Source organism: Scyliorhinus torazame, chromosome 15 (assembly GCF_047496885.1).
Source record: "Scyliorhinus torazame isolate Kashiwa2021f chromosome 15, sScyTor2.1, whole genome shotgun sequence".
In the NCBI taxonomy this organism is placed as follows: Eukaryota; Metazoa; Chordata; class Chondrichthyes; order Carcharhiniformes; family Scyliorhinidae; genus Scyliorhinus; species Scyliorhinus torazame.
The window spans coordinates 156,507,430-156,533,472 of NC_092721.1; the positions used below are offsets into that span (position 1 = coordinate 156,507,430).

At 47.0% G+C, this 26,043-nt stretch overlaps 1 protein-coding gene across 2 annotated transcripts in view; it reads left to right on the plus strand.

The window, feature by feature from the left end:
- The first annotated feature begins 1,521 nt into the window (after positions 1-1,521).
- The window catches only part of rxfp2b (relaxin family peptide receptor 2b), a 246,366-nt gene continuing 221,844 nt past the window's right edge, over positions 1,522-26,043 (plus strand). For both annotated transcript variants that reach the window (XM_072476985.1, XM_072476986.1), the window contains exon 1: positions 1,522-1,669. In XM_072476985.1, coding sequence (XP_072333086.1) covers positions 1,630-1,669 — 40 coding nt within the window. In that variant the 5' untranslated portion in view covers positions 1,522-1,629. The remainder of the gene's footprint in view (positions 1,670-26,043) is intronic.

A 26,043-nucleotide genomic window follows, 5' to 3' on the forward strand; every position in this document is an offset into this window, starting at 1 on the left:
GCAGTAGGAGTGAATGGGGTTGCAAATAAGATGGAGAAAACTGTGTTGGGTTAGAAATCTCTGAACATGTGTCACTAAGTAATAGAAACTAAATTGTTTGGCATAAAGCTGTGCTGCTGGAGTAAAGAGAATGGGCCACATGGGAGCAGAACCAGGTGATTGCTCAAAAATGAGTTGAATGGATAAAACACAGGAAGACCATAAGCAGAAGTAGGCCATTCGGCCCATCTAGTCTGCTCCACCATTCACTGAGATCATGACTGATCTGATGTGATAATCCTCAACTCCACTTTCCATTATCCCATTGAGGATCTATATTAGGAGAATGAGAGGTGATCTTATTGAAACATAAAATTCTGAGAGGCTTTGACAGGGCAGATGTTGAGAGGGTGCTTCTGCTTGTTGGGTAATCGAGAGCAAAGGGCCACAGTTTAAGACAGTGATGAAGAGGAATTTCTTCGCTCAGAGGGTGGGAATTGTGTTCCTCAAACCAGTGGAGGATGGACCACTGAAATATTCAAGGCTGTGGTGGGCAGATTTTTGATGGACAAGGGAGTCAAAGGGTACAGGGGGTGCAGCAAAGACATCCAGCAAAGCAGGATTTGGTTTGAACTAGCATGTCATTCTTTGTTTGGAATATGGCAGGGGAAGTTCAATTGAGTTGAAGGACACATAATAATAATCTTTATTAGTGTCACAAGCAGGCTGACATTAACACTGCAGTGAAGCTACCATGAAAATTACTGTTGGTGTTAAAATTATAATTGGTGTGGAAATTAAATGTATCAATATTTTGGGGAGGATCATCCCACTATGATGATAATAACAAGTTTCGGGTTCGTGATTAAGATCCTTTGTAAATCAGTTAATTTGATACAAATCACTAGCTTTCGAGCACAGCTCCTTCCTCGGGTGAATCTGATAAAGGAGTTGCGCTCCGAAAGCTAGGGATTCCAAACAAACCTGTTGGGCTTTAACCTGGTGTTGTAAGACTTCTTTCTGTGCTCACCCCAGTCCAACGCCGGCATCTCTTCATCACAGTTAATTTGATGATGTGGAGATGCCGGCGTTGGACTGGGGTGAGCACAGTACGAAGTCTTACAACACCAGGTTAAAGTCCAACACGTTTGTTTCGAAAGCTAGTGACATCGAAACAAACCCGTTGGGCTTTAACCTGGTGTTGTAAGACTTCGTACTGAGTTAATTTGATGACAGCTCACTCGATTATTAGGGTGCCGCTTTCCTGCAGCGAGACACTTCCAAGTGAATGTGTTCAGGATTTGCCAACTGCGAACGGATCAGCCTTTGGCTTCCTCGCAGTTTCTCAGTAAGTGTTTTACTTGCAGTGACAGAGGCAAATCAGTCCTCCCCCTCCCTGCCCCCTGATTCACTGGTCCCAGCTCAGGCTGATCACTGAGTGGTCAGAGGTGGGACTTTCTTCCACGGTCAGGTGGAAGATTATATAACGCTTTGGAATAAATGGAGTGCGAGCTTTCTCAGCCTTCAGCACAGCTCGAGTGGCGCCTGCTGGACTCCAGCTTTATCAGTGGCTCGGAGAGATGTGAGCTGGGGTAGAATCCAGGCGAACACCTCAGCATCTTTCCCGGCTCCTGGCCCGCACACACCGCCATGATACTCCCTTACCTGTTTGTGCTCGGCCAGCTGAACGGTAAGACCTTCTCTTCCATTTAACCACTGATTTACGCCGCTCACCAGGTCACTGTGTCAACTTGGAAACCACTGACCAGTGGATCATTTCACATTGGGAGGCGCGCCACGTGAAGATTTGGAGAATTAATGGTTGTATTAGACGTGGTCTGATAGGATTATCATTCTATTGTGCAAATGTATTCGTCTTGGTGAATAGTAAGTGGGAAACATGCCTGGGCTTTGTGTCTGTGTTGAATTTTAGACGCGGACGCGGACTCGGAGGAGTTGCCTCCTTACAAACCACGGAGCATCTGACTATGTTAGCAGCAGGGTTTCGTTGAAAAACGAAGAACAATGATTAAGAGTGATTTATAGTGAGGATATCAGAAAGTGTGGTCAGTTTTGTAAGGTTATACTTAAAGTTTGGTAAAGGTTTAATAAGAATAGTGTTGATTTGGAGTTCTGTTAAGTTTGATCACACGCGATCACACCTCTTACCCTGAATGGGGCTAAATCTGTTTTTGTTTTGGAAAATAAACATTGAAACAAACAGGTTGAAGGATGCGTGTCCAGTACGATAAATGACTAACAAATCCCGAAACATTTAGTGAAATTTCTAAATTCTGGAGTTGAAACTTCGTTGAATTTTAGAGGCGGAATAGATTTAGCTCCTCCTTTCTAACCACGGCGGCTAGACTCCCAGATCATCCTTAAAAGTATGGGGGGTATACTCGCTGCCTTCTCGTTCAGGTTATAAACCACCTAATCGGTTGCAAAGATGTTTCATCGACTGCAATAATGAGCTACATTAAAACGTAATCGAGTGTCATGATTTTGCTTTGTATTCAATGGAGACATGGTGTAACTGTGAAAGTTGGTGTCAGCGAAGCCCTCCTTCTGCCTCGGAATTTAGAAACGTGGTCTCGCTGAATATTGGAAAGTATTTTATTTTATAAATTACACCGGGAAAGGTAGCCACGGGGAAGGCTGCATTTCATGAGCATTGTTAAGTGCTTAATTTGAAGTTGCTTAAGTTCTCTGTTACTTTTATTTTTGGTGCTATTTCTATATTAGTTGAACAGTTTCCCGGGCTCGAGGCTCGAACCACATTTTGAGAGGAATCGGGACAGTCTAAAGTGTTTGTTTTACACGAGGAGTATTGGTTTCCATTGTGTCACAATAAAGAATCGTTACCAAAATAAACCTCATCAAACCTTCGTAAAAAGTCGCTATTGGTCTTGTTCGTGTTTTTTCCCCCATTGTAATAATTGTCTAACTATCTGGGGACATGGGGGATATTTTGCTGCTGTTATTTGGCATCTTTGCTACAGGAGTCTGCCGTCCCAGCGCCGCTCTTATTATTGAGCACAGCCTGGGAACAAAACTGTGCCTCCGAATAATTTCCTGCATCTGTTAACCCTGAACTTTGCCAGACTGCTCTTCAACTCCGGAATTTCAGGCGGCTTCCTGTTAGTGTTAATACGTGAAGTACCTGATCTGTCCATCCTGAACCAGGATTCTGGAACAGCGATGCCCGTGGACCGTTTGATCCGTCTGCGCTTTTCTTTGATCGGAATCCTATTCCGTAAACCGTCAGTTAATGAATCCTAATCACTGAGAGGAGTCCCCAATCTAGTTCGATATTTTAATATAATGCAGCTCACAAAAGGTTCCCATATCGTCTGTAGATTGGAATCGTGTAACGACTACATCTCGTGTGGCTTGAGCACATATTCCGAGTACGCTGCCTAGCCAGATATATTTTTGTAAGGTTTAAATTTCAAATTCTCATAACATGACTCACGAATTTGCCCACGTAAGGGCTGGTGTTAACATTCAGCTGATGTTGATACTGGACAGGTCAGATTCTACAGTGAAACCCAGCTTGATGGATCCGAAATGTTTTTATTTGAAACTGTGGAGGAAAGTTACTGAATAAATTCACAGGAATCTGCTGACAAGCTTTCGTAAAGAATAAAATATTTATTAAACAAGAAAAACGGACCAGACAAAAAGGTTGGAAAGATCTCAATACAAACGCAAGAAGATGCTTCAGATTTACCCCAGCAATATCTTTTCAGAGGCATAAACCAATGAAGAGTTACCAATGGCTTGAGACACGAAGATTTCTTGCTTGGGACTGGTGTAGCTGCAAATGAGCATTAACTAGGTGCTGAACATTAACTAGGTGCTTTCTCCCCAACTCATCTCTCTCCCAGAGACACCCAAAAACTGCACTCTGAACTCAGCCTTCTGGGAGCATATCACTTCACGGAGTGCGATAACTGACTGCTCAGTCAACTAATGTCTCGATGGGGAGATGCCGGCGTTGGACTGGGGTGAGCACAGTAAGAAGTCTTACAACACCAGGTTAAAGTCCAACAGGTTTGTTTCGATGTCACTAGCTTTCGGAGCGCTGCTCCTTCCTCAAGTGAATGAAGAGGTATGTTCCAGAAACATATATATAGACAGATTCAAAGATGCCAGACAATGCTTGGAATGCGAGCATTAGCAGGTGATTAAATCTTTACAGAACTAATGTCTCAATAGCCTTGTAGTGTTTTCTTCTCAGGGAGCTGGAAATCCCCGTCTTCACTCTGCCACAAATACAGCTCCCTCTTCTGCCTTTTTCTGTGCCTATGTCCCTGAACCACTGTCGATAGGCAACAATTATGTTTTTTCTACTTTGTGTTAATTGCTCTCCACAATCATTATATTTTAACCCATCTTTACCTTCAAGGGTTGTAACACAACATTAAAATGTGTATTTATAAACAATTCCAAATGCCTGACCTTTCAATCAGGTGTCCATCCAAGCTTACTGACACCAATGTTCACAAATAAAACCCAAATGAAACCGGAACACTCTTTGACCTTATTTAATACACAAATATATATATGTATTCAATTTTTAAATTATATATTGTTCACAACACAGGACATTTGATAAAATGTGACTTTACACTGAGGTTCTCCTGCATGCTGTTCGAAATCGTCTAATACTATTTACATCTGGATTAACATATTGGATTTGGTACTGGGTAATGAACCAGGACAGGTGTTAGATTTGGAGGTAGGTGAGCACTTTGGTGATAATGACCACAGTTCGATTAAGTTTACTTTAGTGATGGAAAGGGATAGGTATATACCGCAGGGCAAGAGATATATCTGGGGGAAAGGCAATTATGATGCGATGAGGCAAGACATAGGATGCATCGGATGGAGAGAAAAACTGCAGGGAATGGGCACAATGGAAATGTGGAGCTTGTTCAAGGAACAGCTACTGCATGTCCTTGATAAGTATGTACCTGTCAGGCAGGGAGGACGTGGTCAAGCAAGGGAACCGTGGTTTACAAAAGCAGTCGAAACACTTGTCAAGAGGAAGAAGGAGGCTTATGTAAAGATGAGACATGAAGGTTCAGTTAGAGCGCTCAAGATTTACAAGTTAGCTAGGAAGGACCTAAAGAGAGAGCTAAGAAGAGCCAGGAGGGGGCATGAGACGTCTTTGGCAGGTAGGATCAAGGACAACCCTAAAGATTTCTATAAATATGTCAGGAATAAACGAATGACTAGGGTAAGAGTAGGGCCAGTCAAGGACAGTAGTGGGAAGTTGTGCTTGGAGTCCGAGGAGATAGGAGAGGTGCTAAATGAATATTTTTCATCAGTATTCATACAGGAAAAAGACAGTGTTGTCGAGGAGAATACTGAGATTCAGGATACTAAACTAGAAGGGCTTGAGGTTCATAAGGAGGAGGTGTTAGCAATTCTGGAAAGTGTGAAAACAGATAAGTCCCCTGGGCCGGATGGGATTTATCCAAGGATTCTCTGGGAAGCTAGGGAGGAGATTGCTGAGTCTTTGGCTTTGAACTTTAAGTCATCTTTGTCTACAGGAATACTGCCAGAAGACTGGAGGATAGCAAATGTTGTCCCCTTGTTGAAGAAGGGGAGTAGAGACAACCCCGGTAACTATAGACCAGTGAGCCTTACTTCTGTTGTGGGCAAAATCTTGGAAAGGTTTATAAGAGATAGGATACATAATCATCTGGAAAGGAATGATTTGAATAGAGATAGTCAACACGGTTTTGTGAAGGGTAGGTCGTGCCTCACAAACCTTATTGAGTTCTTTGAGAAGGTGACCAAACAGGTGGATGAGGGTAAAGCAGTTGATGTGGTGTATATGGATTTCAGTAAAGCGTTTGATAAGGTAGGCTACTGCAGAAAATACGGAGGCATGGGATTCAGGGTGATTTAGCAGTTTGGATCAGAAATTGGCTAGCTGGAAGAAGACAAAGGGTGGTGGTTGATGGGAAATGTTCAGACTGGAGTCCAGTTACTAGTGGTGTACCACAAGGATCTGTTTTGGGGCCACTGCTGTTTGTCATTTTTATAAATGACCTGGAGGAGGGCATAGAAGGATGGGTGAGTAAATTTTCAGATGACACTAAAGTCGGTGGAGTTGTGGACAGTGCGGAAGGATGTTACAAGTTACAGAGCGACATAGATAAGCTGCAGCGCTGGGCTGAAAGGTGGCAAATGGAGTTTAATGCAGAAAAGTGTGAGGTGATTCATTTTGGAAGGAATAACAGGAAGACAGAGTACTGGGCTAATGGTAAGATTCTTGGCACTGTGGATGAGCAGAGAGATCCGGTGTCCATGTACATAGATCCCTGAAAGTTGCCACCCAGGTTGAGAGGGTTGTTAAGAAGGCATAAGGTGTGTTAGCTTTTATTGGTAGAGGGATTGAGTTTCGGAGCCATGAGGTCATGTTGCAGCTGTACAAAACTTCCTGGTGCGGCCGCATTTGGAGTATTGCGTGCAATTCTGGTCACCGCATTATAGGAAGGATGTGGAAGCATTGGAAAGGGTGCAGAGGAGATTTACCAGAATGTTGCCTGGTATGGAGGGAAGATCTTATGAGGAAAGGCTGAGGGACTTGAGGCTGTTTTCATTAGAGAGAAGAAGGTTAAGAGGTGACTTAATTGAGGCATACAAGATGATCAGAGGATTAGATAGGGTGGACAGTGAGAGCCTTTTTCCTCAGATGGTGATGTCCAGCACGAGAGGACATAGCTTTAAATTGAGGGGAGATAGATATAGGACAGATGTCAGAGGTAGGTTCTTTACTCCGAGAGTAGTAAGGGTATGGAATGCCCTGCCTGCAACAGTAGTGGACTCGCCAACACTATGGGCATTCAAATGGTCATTGGATCGACATATGGATGATAAGGGAATAGTGTAGATGGGCTTTAGATTGGTTTCACAGGTCGGTGCAACATCGAGGGCCGAAGGGCCTGTACTGCGCTGTAATGTTCTGTGTTCTATGTTCTGGCTCCAGGAAAGCAACCTCTTTGTTTTAAAATTTGCAGGTGGGATTCTCCGTCCTGCCGCACCCGTTTTCTGATGTGCCACATCCCTGCTGGTAGCGGAACCTCCGTCCCACCAGCCAGCCAATGGGGTTTCCCATTGTGCGCACCCCTACGCCGTTGGGAAATCCGCGGGTGTGAGTGCACTGTCGATGAAGTGGAGGAGCCCGCCCCTCATCTTTGTTTCCAAATTTATTGGGGAGGGGGGGTCTTAATTTTCTTTTAGATTGAGACAGGCAGATGAGTAGACGACAGAAAGATATGCCTTGAGTGTGTCCGGGATTGTTCTTTGCACATGAAATGTCAAAGAACCAACAAGGAGGCATGCCATGTTAGATTTACTAAGGAGGAATGATCCAGGTTTAGTTAACAGCCAATTTCCTTTTAATTTATTCACGTGATGTGGGCTTCACTGGTTAGGCCAGCAATTATTGTTCACCCCTTGAGAAGGTGGTGGTGAACTGCCTTCTTGAACTACTGCAATCTGTGGTGTAAGGACACCCACAATGCTGTTAGGAAAGGAGTTCCAGGAAACTGACCCAGCGACAGTGAAGGAACGGTGATATATTTCCAAGTCAGGATGGTGAGTAGCTTGGAGCGGAACCTTCAGGTGGTGGGGTTCCCATGCGCCTGCCACCCTTGTTCTTCTAGATGGCAGTGGTCGTGGGTTTGGAAGGTGCTGCCTAAGGAGCCTTGGTGATCTCCTGCAGTGAATCTTATATATGGCACAAACTGCTGACACTGCACATCAGTAGTGGAGAGATGAATGTTTGCAGATCAGGTGGCAATCAAATTTTTAAAAATTACTTCATGGGATGTGGGCATAGCTGGCTGGGCGTGTTTATTGCCAACTGTAATGGTCTTCAGCTGAGTGCATTGCTAGGCCATTTGAAGAGTCAGACACATTGCTGTGGGTCTGAAGTCATACGTAGACCAGACCAGGTAAGGAGGGCACTTACCTAAAGGACATTAGTGAACTAGATGGATTTTTACAACAATGGTTTCATGGAGATTATAAGACTTTTAAGTCCAGATTTTCACTGAATTCAAATTTCACCATCTGCCATAGTGGGATTCAAACCTTGGCCCACAGAGCATTAACCCTGTATCGTTAGATTACTAGCCCAGTGACAATTCCACTGCCACATTTCCCCAAATGGGCTTTTGTCCTGGATGGAGTCAAATGTCTTGAGCGTTGTTGGAGCTGCACTCATCCAGGCAAGTGGAGAGTATTCCATTACACAATTGATTTGTGCCTTATAGATGGTGGACAGGCTTAGGGAAGTCAGGAAGTGAAACATTTGCTGCAGGATTCCTAGTCTCTCTCCTGCTTTTTTAGCCACAGTATTTATATGGCTAGTTCAGTTCAGTTACTGGACAATGGTAATCCCCAGGATATTGACAGTGGGGGATTCAGTGATGGTAATGCCATTGAATATTAAGCTGATGGTTAGATTCCGTCTTGTTGGAAATAATCATTGCCTGTTACTCGTAATTTGTCAGTCCAAGCCTAGATATTGTGCAGATTTCCATTTGGACATGGACAGCTTGAGCACTTGTGAACCTGGGGAGGCCGAGATGGATCATCCATTCGGCATTTCTGGCTAAAGATTATTGTAAATGCTTCAGCCTTATATTTTGAACTGGGTTCCCCCATCATTGAGGATGGGAATATTTGTGGAATCTCTTCCTCTAGTGAGTTGTTTACTTGTCCACCACCATTCATGACTGGATGTGTTAGGACTGCAGAGCTTAAGTCTGATTTGGTTGTGGAATATCTGACCACTATCTACCACTTGCTGCAGATGCTGTTTGGCATGCAGGTGTTCCTGTGTTGTAGTTTCACCAAGTTGTCACCTCATTTTTAAGTATGCCTAAAAATGTTAGGATGCTATTTCGGCCATCACCTCCTGCGCTCTTCATCAAACCAGGGTTGATCCCCGACTAAGGTTCTGAGTAGCCACTAAGGTTTAGGCAAAACGACATAATGCAATGAGATGGAAATTGTCCATAGTAAACTAGAAAGTTTTGGATTGGATTGGATTGGATTTGTTTATTGTCACGTGTACCGAGGTACAGTGAAAAGTATTTTTCTGCGAGCAGCTCAACAGATCATTAAGTACATGGGAAGAAAAGGAAATAAAAGAAAATACATAATAGGGCAACACAAGGTATACAATGTACTACATAAGCACCGGCATCGGATGAAGCATACAGGGTGTAGTGTTAATGAGGTCAGTCCATAAGAGGGTCATTTAGGAGTCTGGTAACAGCAGGGAAGAAGCTGTTTTTGAGTCTGTTTGTGCGTGTTCTTAGACTTCTGTATCTCCTGCCCGATGGAAGAAGTTGGAAGAGTGAATAAGCCGGGTGGGAGGGGTCTTTGATTAGGAGGCAGGTTTGTGTGATGGACTGGGCGGTGTTCATGACTCTCTGACGTTTCTTGCTGTCTTGGGCCGAGCAGTTGCCATACCAGGCTGTGATGCAGCCAGATAGGATGCTTTCTATGGTGTATCTGTAAACGTTGGTAAGGGTTAATGTGGACATGCCAAATTTCCTTAGTTTCCTGAGGAAGTATAGGCGCTGTTGTGCTTTCTTTGTGGTAGCGTCGACGTGGGTAGAAGCTGTGATGGTGGGTATGGGTGAATTATGGGCTGATGGGGCACTCTACAGCGGATTGATGGTTACCTGCTTGAACCGAGCATAGAATGCATTGAGTTCATCGGGGAGGGGTGCGCTGCTGCCGGAGATACTGCTCGGCTTCGTTTTGTAGCCCGTTATGTTGTTTAGTCCTTGCCACAACCGCCGAGATTCTGTCTGTGACTCTAGCTTGGTTTGATATTCTCTCTTGGCATCTCGGATGGCTTTGCGTAGGTTGTACCTGGATTTCTTGTATAGGTCAGGGTCGTCTGACTTGAGTGCCTCAGATCTGTCCTTCAGTAGGGAGTCAATCTCGCGATTGAGCCATGGTTTCCGGTTGGTTAACGTACGTACTGCTTTCTTTGGCACGCAGCCATCCACACATTTGCTGATGAAGTCTGTGACGGTGGTGGCATACTCATTTAAGTTGGTCTCTGAATTCTTAAATATGGACCAGTCCACTGTCTCTGAGCAGTCACGTAAGAGCTCTTCTGTCTCCTCGGACCAGCACTGCACAACCTTCTTAGCTGGATTCTCCCGCTTGAGTTTCTGCTTGTATGCCGGGAGAAGGAGCACCGTCTTCTGGTCTGATTTCCCAAAGTGCGGTTGGGGGATGGAAGGGTAGGCGCCCTTGATTTTTGAGTAGCAGTGGTCAAGAGTGTTGTCGACCATGGTGGGACAGGAGATGTGCTGGTGGAATTTTGGCAGTACATGGGTTTGTTCATGGGTAAACTGACAGAAGATCAGTGGTAGGTATTCAAAAACGATTTAGTATGATACTGAACTAGTTCATACCCCTAGGGGGCAAGAATTCTACTTGTTTAAAAAAAAAAGACTGGATGACTGAAGAGATAGGTGACAACATAAAATTAAAAGCAAAAGCGTGAAAAAATTCACAAATTCAACACACTGGGAAAGATAAAGACCAGGAAAGGGTGACACACAGATGGTAACTACAACAGAAGGAAAGCACGGAAAAAAATTTGCGAGGAACATCTAAATCAACACAAAACGTTTTTTACAATGATATTAGGAAAAATGATGGTGATCAGGGGAACCTGACAGTTGATGATAATATTGTCAGTGAAAGTAAGGAAATAGCGGACATGTTGAATAATTCATTTTTATCGATATTTAAAGTTGAGGAAGAGGTCAATATGCTGAACATCCCAAGGAAAATAACACTGAATCCGGGACAAAACCCCCACCCCCCAGAACCAGATGGTATCCATTGCACAGTTTTAAAAGTAGGTGAGAACATTATAGGAGCCTTAACTTTGTAACAATGTAGATTCAAGCACCACTTCACTCAGCGACCTTCCCATTCTGGCCCCAAGTGGCTGACATCATTTCTTTAACATGCTCTCTCTCTATCATGGCGCTGACGGCAGTAACCACCCACACTACCTAGTGGAGCCTATACCCTTCGGCCCCATCTCATGCCTCAAGCCGATTTCCTCCTTCCCCCAGTGGAGCTCTTGCCCTGCAGCCCAGTAAAAACCATCTTGTTGGTGTGGTACATAGAGACTTGCCTGTGACAAACCGGCAGCAGGATAGCACAGTGGTTAGCACAGTTGCTTCATAGCTCCAGGGTCCCAGATTCAATTCCCGGCTTGGGTCAATGTCTGTGCGGAGTCTGCATGTTCTCTCCGTGTCTGCGTGGGTTCCCTCCGGGTGTTCCGGTTTCCTCCCAAAGTCCAAAGATGTGCAGGCTAGGTGGATTGGCTATGCTAAATTGCCCTTAGTGTCCAAAAAAGTTGAGGTGGGGTTACTGGGATAGGGTGGAGGTGTGGGCTTAGGACGAGTGCTCTTTCCAAGTGCTGGTGCAGACCCGATGGGCTGAATGGCCTCCTTCTGCACTGTAAATTCTATTCTATGAAAATGATTCTTGGACTGCAATCATTAGGCTATGAGGACAGATTCTCAAACTAGGGTTGTATTTCCTGTAGTTTAGAAAGTTGGGTGATTTTATTGAAGTTTCCAAGATATTGAGGGAGAAAGATGGGCAAGATTTGGAGAAACAGTTTCCACCAGTTGGGGAATCCTGGACTCGAAGCACTATAAATTTTGGAGCCAGGCCTTTTGAGAGTGAAATTAGTCTTCACACAAAGTGTGGTAGAAGTTAGGAATTCTTTCACAAATTGCGATTGATGTTGGATCAATTGTTCAACTTAAAACTGAGATTGACAGATTTGTGTTAGCCAAAGGTATCAAAGAATATGCATGTATATGAAGTTAGGCCATATACATAGTCTCCATAAATGACAGCTTAATAGGTTAAATGGCCTATCCAGTTCCTTTGGAAGATATTGTTGTATATTAGTGATCTAAACCTTGATGTATAGGGCACAATTTCACAATTTGTAGATGATACAAAACTTAGAAGCATTGTGAGCAATGAAAAAGATAATATAGAACTTCAAAAAAATATAGGTAAGTTGGAGGAATAGACAGACAGGTGGCAGATGAAACTCAGTACCTCGAAATGTGAAGTGATTCATTTTGGTAAAAAGAACATAGAGAGACAATATAAGATAAAGGATAAAGTCTAAAGAGAGCAGAGGGACATGGGTGTATAAGTGCATAAGTCATTGAAAGTGACTGAACAGGTTGAGAGAGCAGTTAACAAATCATACAGAATCCAAGGCTTTATTAACAGGAGCAGAGAGGATTTTGTTGAACTTGTATGAGGCACTAATTAGGCCTCACTGGAGTATTGCATTCAGTTCTGAGTGCCACCCTTTAGAAAAGGTGTGAAGAAAATGGAGAGAGTGCAGAAAAAATTCATGAGAACAATTCCAGGGATGAGAAACTTCCCTTATGAAGATGAATTGGAAAAGTTGGGACCTTTTTCCTCGGAGAATAGAAATCTGAGAGGACAGTTGATTGAGGAGTACAAAATCAGGAAATTTCAGACAGAATAGATAGGGAGAAAATATTCACATGCATGAAATGATCAAGAAAGCATGTATGCAGATTTCAGGAGGCGGGGTTAGCTCACTAGGCTAGACAGCTGGTTCATGATGCAGAGCAATGTCAGCAGCGCAGGTTCAATTCCCGTACCAGCTGAGGTTACTCATGAAGACGCCGGCTTCTCAACCTTGCCCCTCACCTGAGGTGTGGTGATCCTCGGGTTAAATCACCACCAGTCAGCTCTCCTCCTCAAACGGGAAAGTAGCTACGATCATGGGACTATTGCAACTTTACACTTACAGATTTAAGATAATTTACAAAAGTAGCAAATGCAATATCAGAAAAAACCTTTTCACACAACGAGTGGTTACGGTCTGGAATGAATTGCCTGATAGTGTTGGGTGCAGGTTCAATCAAGGCATTCTAAGGGAATTATTTAAAAGTGACAGGGTTATGAGGAGAAGGTGATGGAATGGCACAAAGTACATTGCTCATTCGGAGAGCAGGTTCAAACACGATGGGTGATATGGCCTCCTTCCGCACTGTAAAGATTCTGTGATTCTCTGTGATTCAATGACTAGGCTGAAGGGAGTGACTGTATGGTCGCTAAATTTGCTGATGACACAAAGGTAGGTAGGAGAATAAGTTGCAACGAGAATATAAGGAGTCAGCAAAGGGATATAAATAAATTAAATGATGAGGCAAAGAATTGGCAGGTAATGTAAGAAAATGTGAACTTGTCCACTTTGGCAGAAAGAACAAAAAAAGTGTGCTGTTTAAATAGGGAGAGACTGCAGATCTCTGCGGTACAGAGGGATCGAGGTACCCTGGTACGTGAATCACAAAAGGTCATAATGCAAGTGTCGCAAAGTGATTAGGAAGGCAAATGTTGTTTATTGCAAGGGGAATGGAATATAAAAGTAGTGACATTTTACCACAGTTGTACAGGACTTTAGTGAAATCACACCTGGAGAACTGTCTCCTTTGGTCTCCTTACTTAAGAATCAATCCAGAAAAGGTTCACTCGATTGATTCCAGGAATGAAGGGGTTACCTTATGAGGACAAGTTGGGCCAGAACCCTTGTGGGAGAAATTAGAATTAGGGGACACAGTTTAAAAATATATGGCGTGTTTCTCCGTTTCTGACGCCAATACAGAATCCGTGGACTTTGTGACAGTAAAACCGGTGCCGCAGCTGGACCGATTCCGCTACCACTGAGGGGCTAGCACCGGTGCCACGTGGGGGGTGCCCTGGGGGGGACATCTATACGACCCATGGCACAAAGTTCAAAGTGGGCTGTTAGCAGTGTGCAGCTGCATGGCTGCCTTGCCGGTTGCAGCAATGATGTTCCGTGCCCGTCCATACCGACCCCACAGCCTATCTCCTGGCCACCCCCTCTACTCCCCCCTGCCTTGGCACAGCCCCTCAGCCAGCGGCATAACTGTCAACAAACTATGGTGATGTTGTACACTTTCCGTACCCCCTCTCTCTCCCTCAGCAGCCGCCACGCCAGTTTCACAATTTTTAAAAGCACAAGTGAACCGCGCCATCGGGAACATGGCCCATCGGTGGCGGAGAATCGCAGAGGCCCCAGAGAATACCGGGTCAAGCCCGCTAATGACATGCAAATGGTGCCTACTGTACATGCATTCCGGAATGAATTGACGGTGCTGGAGCATTGCGATTTGGCGTCAAATTGGCGCCTGCCGCGATGTTGGCATCTGAACCGATTCTCCACCCAATCCACTTTCCCGCTTTCGGCATCAGCCAATGGAGAATCCAGCCCAAGGAGTCTCCCATTTAAGAAAGAGATGAGAAGATTGTTTTCTTCTGGAGAGTCGATAGTCTGGCGAATAATTTTTCTCAGTAGTGGAGGTGGGGTCATTGAATATTTTTAAGGTTGAGCTAGATAGATTCTTGACTGACAATAGAATGGCAGGGTATACAAAGTAGAAAGCAAAGTAGAGTTGTGGCCACAATAAGATCAACCATGATCTTATCAAATAGTGGTGCAAGTTCAGGGAGCTGAATGGCTTACTCCTTCCTTTAATTCATATATTTAAATCTATGAAGGGCTGATCATTACATAACCAAGGTCTGCTACAGAATAAAATGATGTAAATTTATAAAGAAAACCTATACTACAATCATGTCTTAGGCCCAACTACCTTCAGCAGCTTTATGAATGACCTTCCCTCCATGAAAAGGTCAGAAATTGGGATATTTACTAATGATTACACAATGTTCAGCACCATTTGCAGCTCCTCAAATACTGAAGCAGTCCATGTCCACATTCAGCAAGACAACATTCAGCTCATACCACACAAGTGCCAGGCAATGACCATCTCCAACAAGACAGAATCTAACCATTTCTCCATCGCTGATTCCCCCTCTATCAAGATCCTTGGGGTTACCATTGAGCAGAAACTAAACTTGGTTAGCCATATAAATACTGAAGCTACAAGAGCAGATCAGAGGTTGAGAATTGTGTAGCGAGGACCCCACCTCATTACTCCACAAAACCTGTTCACCAACTGCAAGACACAAGTTAGGATTTTGATGGAATACTTACCACTTGCCTGAATATATGGAACTCTATCAACACTTAAGCATTATACCATCCAGTACAAAGCAACCCACTTGATTGTCACCCCATCTACCATCTCCAACATCCACTCCCTCCAGCAGCAAAACACAATGGTAGCAGTGTGCTCCATCTAAAAGTGTCATTACTCACCAATGCTTTTTTGATAGACTTTTCCAAACCCATGAGCTCTACCACCTAGCAGGACAAAGGCAGCAGATACATGGGATTAGCACAACTTGCATGTTACCCAACGAAGCTGCGCACATCGTGACTTGGGAATTTATTGCCATTCATTCACTGTTGCTGGGTCAAAATTTGCAACTCCCACTCTCGCAGCTCTGTGGGTGTCCCTACACCACATGGTCTGCAGTGGTTCAACAAGATGGTTCACCCCCACCTTTTCAAGGGCATTAGAGATGGGCAACAAAATTGCTGGCCTATCCAGCGAAGCCCTTGTCCTGTGAAAGAGTAAATTTTAAAAATTGGCTGAAGTTATAACACTTCATTCTAATCTTATTAAATCTAAGTAATGCAAGTAAGGAGGCAGACAGCTTCAGAATTTTGGTTAGAATTCTCCAATTGATCTTGAAGGGTGAACAGATTCTACTTGGGTTATTTCAAGGTAATCAAAAATCAGTTATGCAATTGGCTCAGTCATGCTACAGAGAAAATTGCTTTTATTTATCTAACATAAAGGGCATACAATAATCCTGACAAAAATCAGCACACCAAAGAGAACTGATGAAGCCAAGGCCTTGTCAGAAACACCAAGAGTACTTCTTGTCGATTCAAAATGAACTTCTTATTTTATAAATTGCATACAATTATTACTGAAAGTCATTAGTAATACTACAGAAAAAAATGTCATCTGCTGTAAAAATCATAAGCAACCAACTGTTCAAGGACTTGACTGTTCCCAAATTCCCAAATTTAATTATTATATCCACTTAACTTTCAATTGGTCACTGATCCAATAATCCGTAGTAATTACATCGAGGATTTTGATTTTGTACATTTTCTTTTAGAGTGTCACCATTTGTTACAATAAATGTCATGTGTAAGGGTTATTCTTTACAGCTCAAAAAGGGTATGAAGTATTGTGCACAAAAATGTACGTTTTCCAATTTTGCATCTAGTTTCAACACTAGTTAAATAAATAACAAGCTAAAATTAGGGTAGGTGATTCATTTTACAAAGAATTTACAAAGCTGAGCAATTTGTACCAAATTCATTTTCCTCTACATTAGATTAAAGTCACAATAGTTTTCACAAATCTATTCTCAGTTTTGATTTTTCAAATGTTTTACTGTTGATTTTATTAAAGTAGTCGTTTTTGCAGCTGAAATCATTATAGAATTTACAGTGCAGAAGGAGGCCATTAGGCCCATTGAGTCTGCACCAGCCCTTAGAAAGGGCACGCTATCCAAGCCAACACCTCCACCCTATCCCCGTAACCCCACCCAACCTTCTTTTGGACATTAAGGGTAATTTAGCATGACCAATCCACCTAACCTGCACATCTTTGGACTGTGGGAGGAAACCCGGAGGAAACTCACACAGACATGGGGAGAACGTGCAGACTCCACACAGACAGTGACCCAAGCCGGCAATCGAACCTGGGATTCTGGAGCTGTGAAGCAATTGTGCTAACCACTGTGCTACCATGCTGCATTATGATGTGTCAGAACAAAGATCAACACACATGTTTAGATATGACTCAAACCAATGACTAAGTGTGGAATTAATCTGTATCTGAAACTTATGTTTGATGTGGGTAAAGTTTGGCAGTGTGCTTTGGGACTGGGATATTATCAGGGCCAATGAAATCCTGTGTGAGATGTTTCGTCAACCAAATCCCAATCTACAAATGTGAAGTACAAATATAATAGTGCCTGTCTGGCTTTTATATGAAAGTTGCCGAACATAATTCATGTCATTTTGTGCACATGCAGAGATAGATTTGGACAGATTAGTGACAGAATGCACTGATCAGTAATCTGTTTTGCTGGTAAGGTGGTCCCTGGAATTGTGAGGTAATAGCTTCATTTAAATTCACCAGGTGAGTTGCAGGGTGCCTGTCAGTCATCCCAATGGAATTCATCAGATTGGACATTGGAAATTTGGCCATATCTGCCATCAGCATGGTATGTTGCCAGATGGGAGGTTTCGACCATGGAGGGTAAGATTCCCGGAGCAATAGCAGCACAAATTATTTTTGTCAGCTCTGGAGGGGTGTTTCCATTCCTCTGGAATCCTTAAAGGTACTACTGTTGAAGAACCTCTGCTCTCCATCCTCTAACGATGCGTCCAGACAGATCCTCGATGCAGTCCCAACAACAGCGGCTGCTGTAAGGCAAATCATCTCACTCTCCATAGAGATGGGTAGCCACTTTGCATAATTAAAGGCCCATTATGGGATTGGTCCATTTTGCTGATGGTCGCCTGCTATATTTGAGGAGGCCACCAGCTTCATGGAGACTACCTCCATGTGGCAGTTATCAGAAAAACAAAGGTAGTTTTAAGAGATTTATATTTGTATTGTAAAATATTATTAATCAGGTATAGGTTTAAGTGGGTTTAATTTAATTTCACTGTGTATTAACGGTAAACCTATAGTTAGATTCCTGCCGGACAAAGACATGTTTGCATGTGTGGGGGTTTTGGTTTAAATTTACACCGTGCTTCTATTGTCCTCAGAGAATTTACAGCATGAAAAGTAAGTGAAAGCTGTGGAGAAGTAGAAGTCGTTGCTTAGTAACCAGGGGCCACTTTCCAAAGGGAAGATATATCATTTGTTTTGTAATAAGTCCACGCAGGCAGAAGTCCCTTCACCAGAATTCCTTTTATTTACAAAACCAACAGCCGAACAACGAGGTGCATCAGCTTGCTGCCTACACTGGGAGTGCAGAGGATCTGACACTCCCTGTTAGGGCCACTAATCAGGGAATTCGTATTCTAATTGACCAATCTCAAAGGCCTGGCCTACATCATTACACACCCCCCCCCCCCCCCCACCTCCCACCAAAGTCCGAGGAACCTCCCTGGTCCTCGTGGCTCACGGGTCTCCTGCTTCATTTCTATGCCGGTTCCGGACCCTCTACTTCGGCCTCCGACGAAGGGGAATAACTGTTAGGCACCCGTCTCTTCCGATGTGAGCGCTTGAGGGGCGGTTCGCCCCTTTCCTCCGGAGGCAGGGGGACAGCTGTGGCATTATCCATTGTGCCTATTTCCGAGTCCGATGTCCTCACCAGTGGTGTCGGAGGGGCGTGAATAGTTTGTCGCGGAGGACTCTCGGTAAACTGGTCTGAGTGAGCTCCGGGGGTGGAAGCTAATCTGAGGCCCACACCTGGTCCAGGTGTTTCTTTATTACATGTTTTCCCACACGTACCTCATCCGACACAGGTCCTGTCCTGGCCTTGACTGTTCCTGCTCCCCATGTGGGGCCATTGGCATAATTTCTGACCCATACCTTTTCTCCCATGTTGAACTGCCTTTCTCGGCGAGTGTTGTCGTGGCCCCTGCATTGGGCCTCTTGGTATCGCTGTACTCTCCGCCTAAATTTGGGAATAGTAGACTCAACCTGGTTCGGAGTCGTCTGCCCATGAGTAGCTCAGCCGGTGCTATTCCCGTTTGGCGTGTGGGGTTGTCCTGTAGTCAAATAGCCAGCATGACAGTTTGGTGTCTAATGATACTGCTGACTGTTTTTTCAACCCAACTTTTAGGGACTGGGCGGCTCTCTCCACCAACCTATTCGATGCCGGGTGGTATGGTGCCGTCCTTATGTGCCGAATGCCATTTGACTTCTTGAATTTTGTGAAGTCCTGGCTGGTGAAAACCGATCCATTATCCAAAACTAACACCTCCGGGATACCATGTATTGTAAACGAGGTGCAAAGATTTTCGATGGTAGCTGATCAATTTGCAGAGTTCATTTTGTAAACATCCACACATTTGGAATGGGCGTCTACTATTACAAAAAACATTGAACCCATAAGGGGGCCTGCAAAATCGACATGAAGTCATGACCATGGTCTACCCGGCCATTCCCATGGGTGCTGCAGGTGGCACCTTCTGCTCTTGTTGGCATTCGTGGCACCGACCTACCAATGCCGCTCTGTCTGTGTCCAGGCCCAGCCACCAGACATAGATCCGGGCCAGCATCTTCATATTTGAGACTCCAGGGTGCCCATGATGTAGTTCAGCCAGTGTGGCTCGACGGCCTTGACTTGGAACTATTACTCAAGACCCCCACAGCAGGATCCCATCTTCCACGGTGATCTGCTCTCTTCTGCTCCAGTAAGGGTGGAATTCCGCCTGGACCGGTCTTTCCATCTCCCCAGTTAGCACCGTGTGTTTTATTTTTGATAAAACCGGGTCCCTTTGAGTCCACAAATGAATGTTTTGTGCGGCCACTGGAAGGGTGTCCAGGAAATGTAACGTCATTACCGTTTCCTCTATTCTAATGGCGGGGTGCCCGGTAATGGCAGCCACCCGGGTTCCCGGCCGATGATCCAGTTGATACTGGTACGGCGCCAGTCATGAAGCCCAGCGTCGGACCCGGGCCGAAGCTATTGGTGGCACCACTTTGTCTTCTTTCAGCAAACTCAGCAATAGCTTGTGGTCTGTGATTATAGTGAATTTCCAACCGTACAAGTACTGGTGAAATTTCTTCACCGCGAAGATCACAGCCAGTCCTTCCTTTTCAATTTGGGCGTACTTTCGTTCTGCTGCTGCAAACGTCCTGGAAGCAAACACTATAGGTCGTTTATGTCCGTTTTGCCCTCTGTGTGCCAAAACTGCAGCAACGCCATATGGAGATGCGTCGCAAGTGAGCACCAACTCTTTCCTGGGGTCGTAGTGTGCCAAGACGCTTTCTGAGGAGAGTTGTTCTTTGATCTTCTTGAAAGCCATATCTTGGCAGGTGGACCACTCCCAGGCTTGCCCCATTTTTAGTGATTGGTGTAGCGGGTCCAGGATGGAAGCCCTGTCATGTATGAACTTTCTCTAGTATGTCCTAAAAAAGATCTCAACTCCTGGATTGTGGTGGGGGCCGGGGCATCTTTAAATCACCCTCACCCAATCCTCCAAAGGGTGTAACCCTGTCTTGTCAACCTTGTACCCCAGATAGGTTACTTGAGGTGCTAGAGAAACACATTTCCCTCTCTTTAGGTGCACACCTGCTGCTGAAAACCTCCGAAGGACTTCCTCCAGGTTTTGCAGGTGTTCTGCCTTTGTTTTTCCTGTAATGAGGACATCGTCCAGATAAATGGCGACCTGTGGTAACCCTTGTAATATATTCCCCATTGTCCTCTGGAATATCGCACAGGCTGACGATACCCCGAAGGGTAATCTTGCATACTGACAAAGGCCCTTCAGGGTGTTTATCGTTGAGAATTTTTTGCGACTCTTCGTCCAGCTTCAGCTGTAGATATGCATGACTCATATCCAGCTTTGAGAATAAGAGTCCTCCAGCCAGCTTTGCAGACAAATCCTCAATCTGGGGAATTGGGTCTTTGTCCAGTTGTGAGTAACGATTAATCGTTTGTTTGAAATCTCCACAAAGGCGGACCGAGCCGTCCGGCTTAAGGATAGGCACCACGGGTGCCGCCCATTCTGCAAACTGGACTGGTTTTATTATTCCCTCACGCTCCAATCTTTTGATTTCCATATCGACTTTCTGCCTAAACGTGAAGGGTACTGGTCGGGCCTTGTAGAATTTTGGGACTGCCTCTGGATCTACATACAATGTCGCCTTTTCTCCCTTTATTGTTCCGAGCCCTTCTCGGAAAACCTCTGGGTATCTGCACAGGAGTTCGCTCCAGCTGGAAAATGTTTACCCAATCCAGCTGGATCTCTTTTAGCCAGTTTCGTCCCAATAAGCTTCGTCCCGCACCTTTCACTACCATTAAAGGAAGCCTAACTAGTTGCTCACCATAAGCCATTGGTACACGTGTTGTGCCCAACACTCTCAGTGGTTCCCCTGTGTATGTCCGCAGTTTTGCCGAGGTCCTGGTTAGGGATAAAGGTTGGTGCCCAGTGCGAATTTTATGAAATACTGTTTCCCCTATCACTAATATGGCTGCTCCCGTGGCGACTTCCAATAGCGTGGGACGTCCATTCAACCTTATGGATAATTCAATGGGTTTTGATTTAACCATGTGATGCACAATCAATTACTCGTGAGACCAGGAGAGTCATACTAATCGGCTTTAATCAGCTAGAACTGTACCCAGTAGCTTCGATACAGAAAGTGAAGGCTGCTGGGACGGCATGGGTTCTTATACCCCGCCTCTCAGTGCGGAGCTATGTACGTTAGCCAATGGTAGACTCCTAGGTCTAGCCAATGGGCATCCACCTCTCAGGTACTGCAATACCTGGTATTACCACATTCACCCCCTGTTAAAAAAGGACCCAGCGGGGTGATGGCCAGTGTTACTGTCGCCTTTTGCATGGTAGGACCAGGTATTGCAGGTACCGTGATGTCGAGGGTAACAGAGAAAGTTTTTCATTGTTTTATGGTGCAGCAATCAGACGATCGGGTGGCCTGGTCGTCCTTCTGGAGCGTCTGGGCTTCGGCGGTGATCCTGGTGTAGGCCCCGGCGGTTGTGGCTCCGGGAACGTGGTGTCTTCCTCCCTGGCAGCTTCGTCAACCCTAGGGCGGCGCTGTTGGGGTGAAAAGTGGGCATGGGGAGGGACGCCTGTAGGGGGTGTTGGTGCCTGTTCGGCGCTGAGTAGGGGCGGCGGCAGTACTGACCCTCCGGTCAGGTGCTGCGGGGAGGGTGGGGGTGGGGCCAATGGTGCGGGTGCGCGTGGGGCTCCGGCGGGCGCCAGGTCCCAAAGGGAGACCGTGTCTTGGCGGCCATCAGGGAACGCTACGTAGGCGTACTGGGGGTTGGCATGCAGCAGGTGGACCCTCTCGACCAACCGGTCCGACTTGTGTGCCATCACATGTTTCCGCATCAGGACGGGTCCGGGTGTCGCTAGCCAGGTTGGGAGCGAGGTCCCGGAGGAGGACTTCCTGGGGAAGACAAGGAGACATTCGTGAGGTGTCTGGTTTGTGGTAGTACAGAGCAGCGACTGAATGGAGTGAAGGGCCACTGGGAGGACTTCTTGCCAGCAGGAGACTGGGAGATTCCTGGACCGAAGGGCCAGCAGGACGGTCTTCCAGACCGTTCCGTCCTCCCTCACTACCTGCCCGTTTCCCCGGGGGTTGTAACTGGTCGTCCTGCTGGAATTGATGCCTTTGCTGAGCAGGAATTGACGCAGTTCGTCGCTCATAAAGGAGGACCCCCTATCACTGTGTATGTACGCGGGGAAACCAAACAGTGTAAAGATACCCTGAAGGGCCTTGATGACAGTGGTTGTGGGCATGTCTGGGCAGGGGATGGCGAATGGGAACCGGGAGTATTCGTCAATCACGTTAAGGAAGTACGTGTTGCGGTCGGTGGAGGGGAGGGGGCCTTTGAAATCCATGCTGAGGCGTTCAAAGGGATGGGAAGCCTTTATCAGGTGCGCCCTCTCTGGCCGGTAGAAGTGCGGTTTGCACTCCGCGCAGATTTGGCAGTCCCTGGTGACGGTCCTGACCTCCTCGATGGAGTAGGGCAGGTTGCGGGTCTTGATAAAATGGAAAAAGCGAGTGAACCCCGGGTGGCAGAGGTCCTCGTGGAGGGATCGGAGGCGATCCACTTGTGCTGTGGCACAAGTGCCGCGGGACAGGGCATCAGGAGGCTCATTTAGCTTCCCCGGACGGTACAAGATCTCGTAATTGAAGGTGGAGAGTTCTATCCTCCTCCGCAAGATCTTGTCGTTCTTAATCTTGCCCCGCTGTGCATTGTCGAACATGAACGCCACCGACCGATGGTCCGTGAGGAGAGTGAATCTCCTGCCGGCCAGGTAATGCCTCCAGTGTCGCACAGCTTCTACTATGGCCTGGGCCTCCTTTTCGACCGCGGAGTGGCGAATTTTGGAAGCATGGAGAGTGCGGGAGAAGAAGGCCACGGGCCTGCCCGCTTGGTTGAGGGTGGCCGCCAGAGCTACGTTGGACGCATCGCTCTCAACCTGGAAGGGGAGGGACTCGGCGATGGCGCGCATCGTGGCTTTTGCGATGTCTGCTTTGATGCGGCAGAAGGCCTGGCGGGCCTCCGTCGACAGGGGGAAGGTTGTGGACTGGATCAGGGGTCGAGCCTTGTCTGCGTAATTAGGGACCCATTGTGCATAATAGCTAAAGAAGCCGAGGCAGCGCTTTAGGGCCTTGGGGCAGTGAGGGAGGGGGAACTCCATGAGGGGGCGCATGCGTTCAGGGTCGGTGCCTATGACTCCATTTCGCACTACGTAGCCTAGGATGGCTAGACGGTCGGTGCTAAACACACATTTCTCCTTATTGTAGGTCAGATTAAGGAGGTTCGCGGTCTGGAGAAATTTTCGGAGGTTGGTGTCGTGGTCCTGCTGGTCATGGCCGCAGATGGTGACATTATCAAGATACGGGAACGGCGTAAGCATTATCGGTCAACCATTCGGTCCATCTCACGCTGGAAGACCCAGACCCCGTTCGTGACACCGAAGGGAACCCTTAAAAAGTGATAGAGCCGCCCATCTGCTTCGAAGGCAGTGTACTGGCGGTCCCCACGACGGAGGGGCAGCTGGTGGTAGGCAGACTTGAGATCCACCGTGGAGAAGACCTTGTATTGCGCAATCCTGTTTACCAGGTCGGCTATACGGGGGAGAGGGTACGCGCCCAGCTGCGTAAACCGGTTGATGGTCTGACTGTAGTCGATGACCATCCTATGCTTCTCCCCAGTCTTTACCACCACTACTTGAGCCCTCCAGGGGCTGTTGCTTGCTTCGATGACCCCTTCCTTCAGCAGCCTTTGGACCTCGGACCTGATGAAGGTCCGGTCCTGGGCACTGTACCGTCTGCTCCTAGTGGCGACGGGTTTGCAATCCGGGGTGAGGTTCGCAAACAGGGAAGGCGGTTTGACCGTAAGGGTCGCGAGGCCGCAGACAGGAAGGGGGGGGAATAGGGCTGCCGAATTTAAAAGTCAGGCTTTTCAGATGGCACTGGAAATCCAGCCCAAGGAGGGTGGCTGCGCAGAGGTGCGGCAGAACGTACAGGCGGAAATTGCGGAGTTACCTGCCTTGGACAGTGAGGTTCGCTAGGCAGAACCCCTTTATCTCCACTGCGTGTGACCTGGAGGCCAGGGAGATCCGTTGGTTTACGGGATGGGTGACAAGGGAACAGCGCCTTACCATGTTGGGGTGGACGAAGCTTTCCGTGCTCCCGGAGTCGATCAGACACGATGTCACGTGGCCGTTGATAGCGATCGTTGTGGGGCTTTCGCTAGCGTCCGGGGCTGACTCTGGTCCAGGGTCACGGAGGCCAGCTGCAGCAAGGAGGAGTTCTGGTCAGGCAGCATGGAGTCGGCGGTGCTGGGGGCTTGAGGCCGGTTCAGGGTAACGGAGGCCAGCTGTAGCAAGGGGGAGTTCCGGTCAGGCAGCGTGGAGTCAGCAGCGCTGGGGGCTTGAGGCCCCATCCAAGATGGTGTCAGCCACGGGTCGCACAAGGAGTACGGGGATACAGAAGATGGCGTCGGCGAGGGACAAAATGGCGGCGCCCATCCACCCAGCATGGTGGCCGGGGGGGGGGGGCAAAATGGCCGCGCCCGGGGGTTGCACGTTGCCTGTGGGTAGGAGGGAGGCGGTGGGCCTTGGACGGCCGGGACCTGGAACAAACACTGATGATAGTCGCTGGCGACCGTTGCCATGGCGCGGGCCTGGCAGACCGCGACATAGTGGCCTTTCTTGCCACACCCTTTGCAGGTGACGGTACGGGCTGGGCAGCGCATGCGCGGATGATTCGCTTGGCCACAGAAGAAGCAGCGTTGGCCGGCGGTGAAAAAGGGCCGTCTAGCGGCACAGGTCTGCGGGGTTAGCGGGAAGGTCTGGGGGGCTGCCGCGATGGGGTGCCATGCAGCCCAGGGGGGTGCCGTGCGCCCGGGAGCAAAAGCCAGTGCGTTTTTGTACGCAACGTCCATAGACCCTGCCAGGGCCCGTGCCTCAGTGAGGCCCAGCGTGTCCATTTCAAGGAGCTTTCTGCAGATGTCGGGAGAAGACATACCTGCCACGAAAGCGTCCCGAATTAAAAGTTCCGTGTGCCCATTCCCCATGACTGGTTGGCAGCCGCAGTTCCGGCCCAGCACTAGTAGAGCCCGATAGAAGTCCTCCAGTGTTTCGTCAGGGCTCTGCCTTCTAGTTGCCAACAGGTGACAGGCGTAGACCTGGTTCAGAGGACGGATGTAATGTTCTTCTAGCAGCGTGATAGCTGCAGCATAATTCTCCGTCTCCTCGATCAGAGGGTAGATTGCAGGGCTGACTCAGGAGCGTAGAAGGTGCATCTTCTGCCGTTCCGTGGGGGTGTCGGCGGCTGTGTCGATGAAGCTCTCAAATCACGCCAGCCAATGCTTAAAAATACCAGCGGAGTTGTCTGCGTGGGGACTGAGCTGAAGGCACTCCGGCTTGATGCGGAGGTCCATCCTTTCAGAAGTAATAGCTGATTAAATTGATGCACAATCAAGTACTCGTGAGACAAGGAGAGTCATACTAATCGGCTTTAATCAGCTATAACTGTACCCAGCAGCTCCGATACAGAACGTGAAGGCTGCTGGGACGGCATGGGTTCTTATACCCCGCCTCTCAGGGCGGAGCTATGTGCGTTAGCCAATGGTAGACTCCTAGGTCTAGCCAATGGGCATCCACCTCTCAGGTACTGCAATACCTGGTATTACCACACCATGGTTACACAATTTAGATGTTGCTTGTTGGAGGTAGGTGGGGCTTCTAGGGTGTGCATTCTCCTGTACCCTGGCCTACGTGTCCTTCTCCAAGATGTTGGTTTT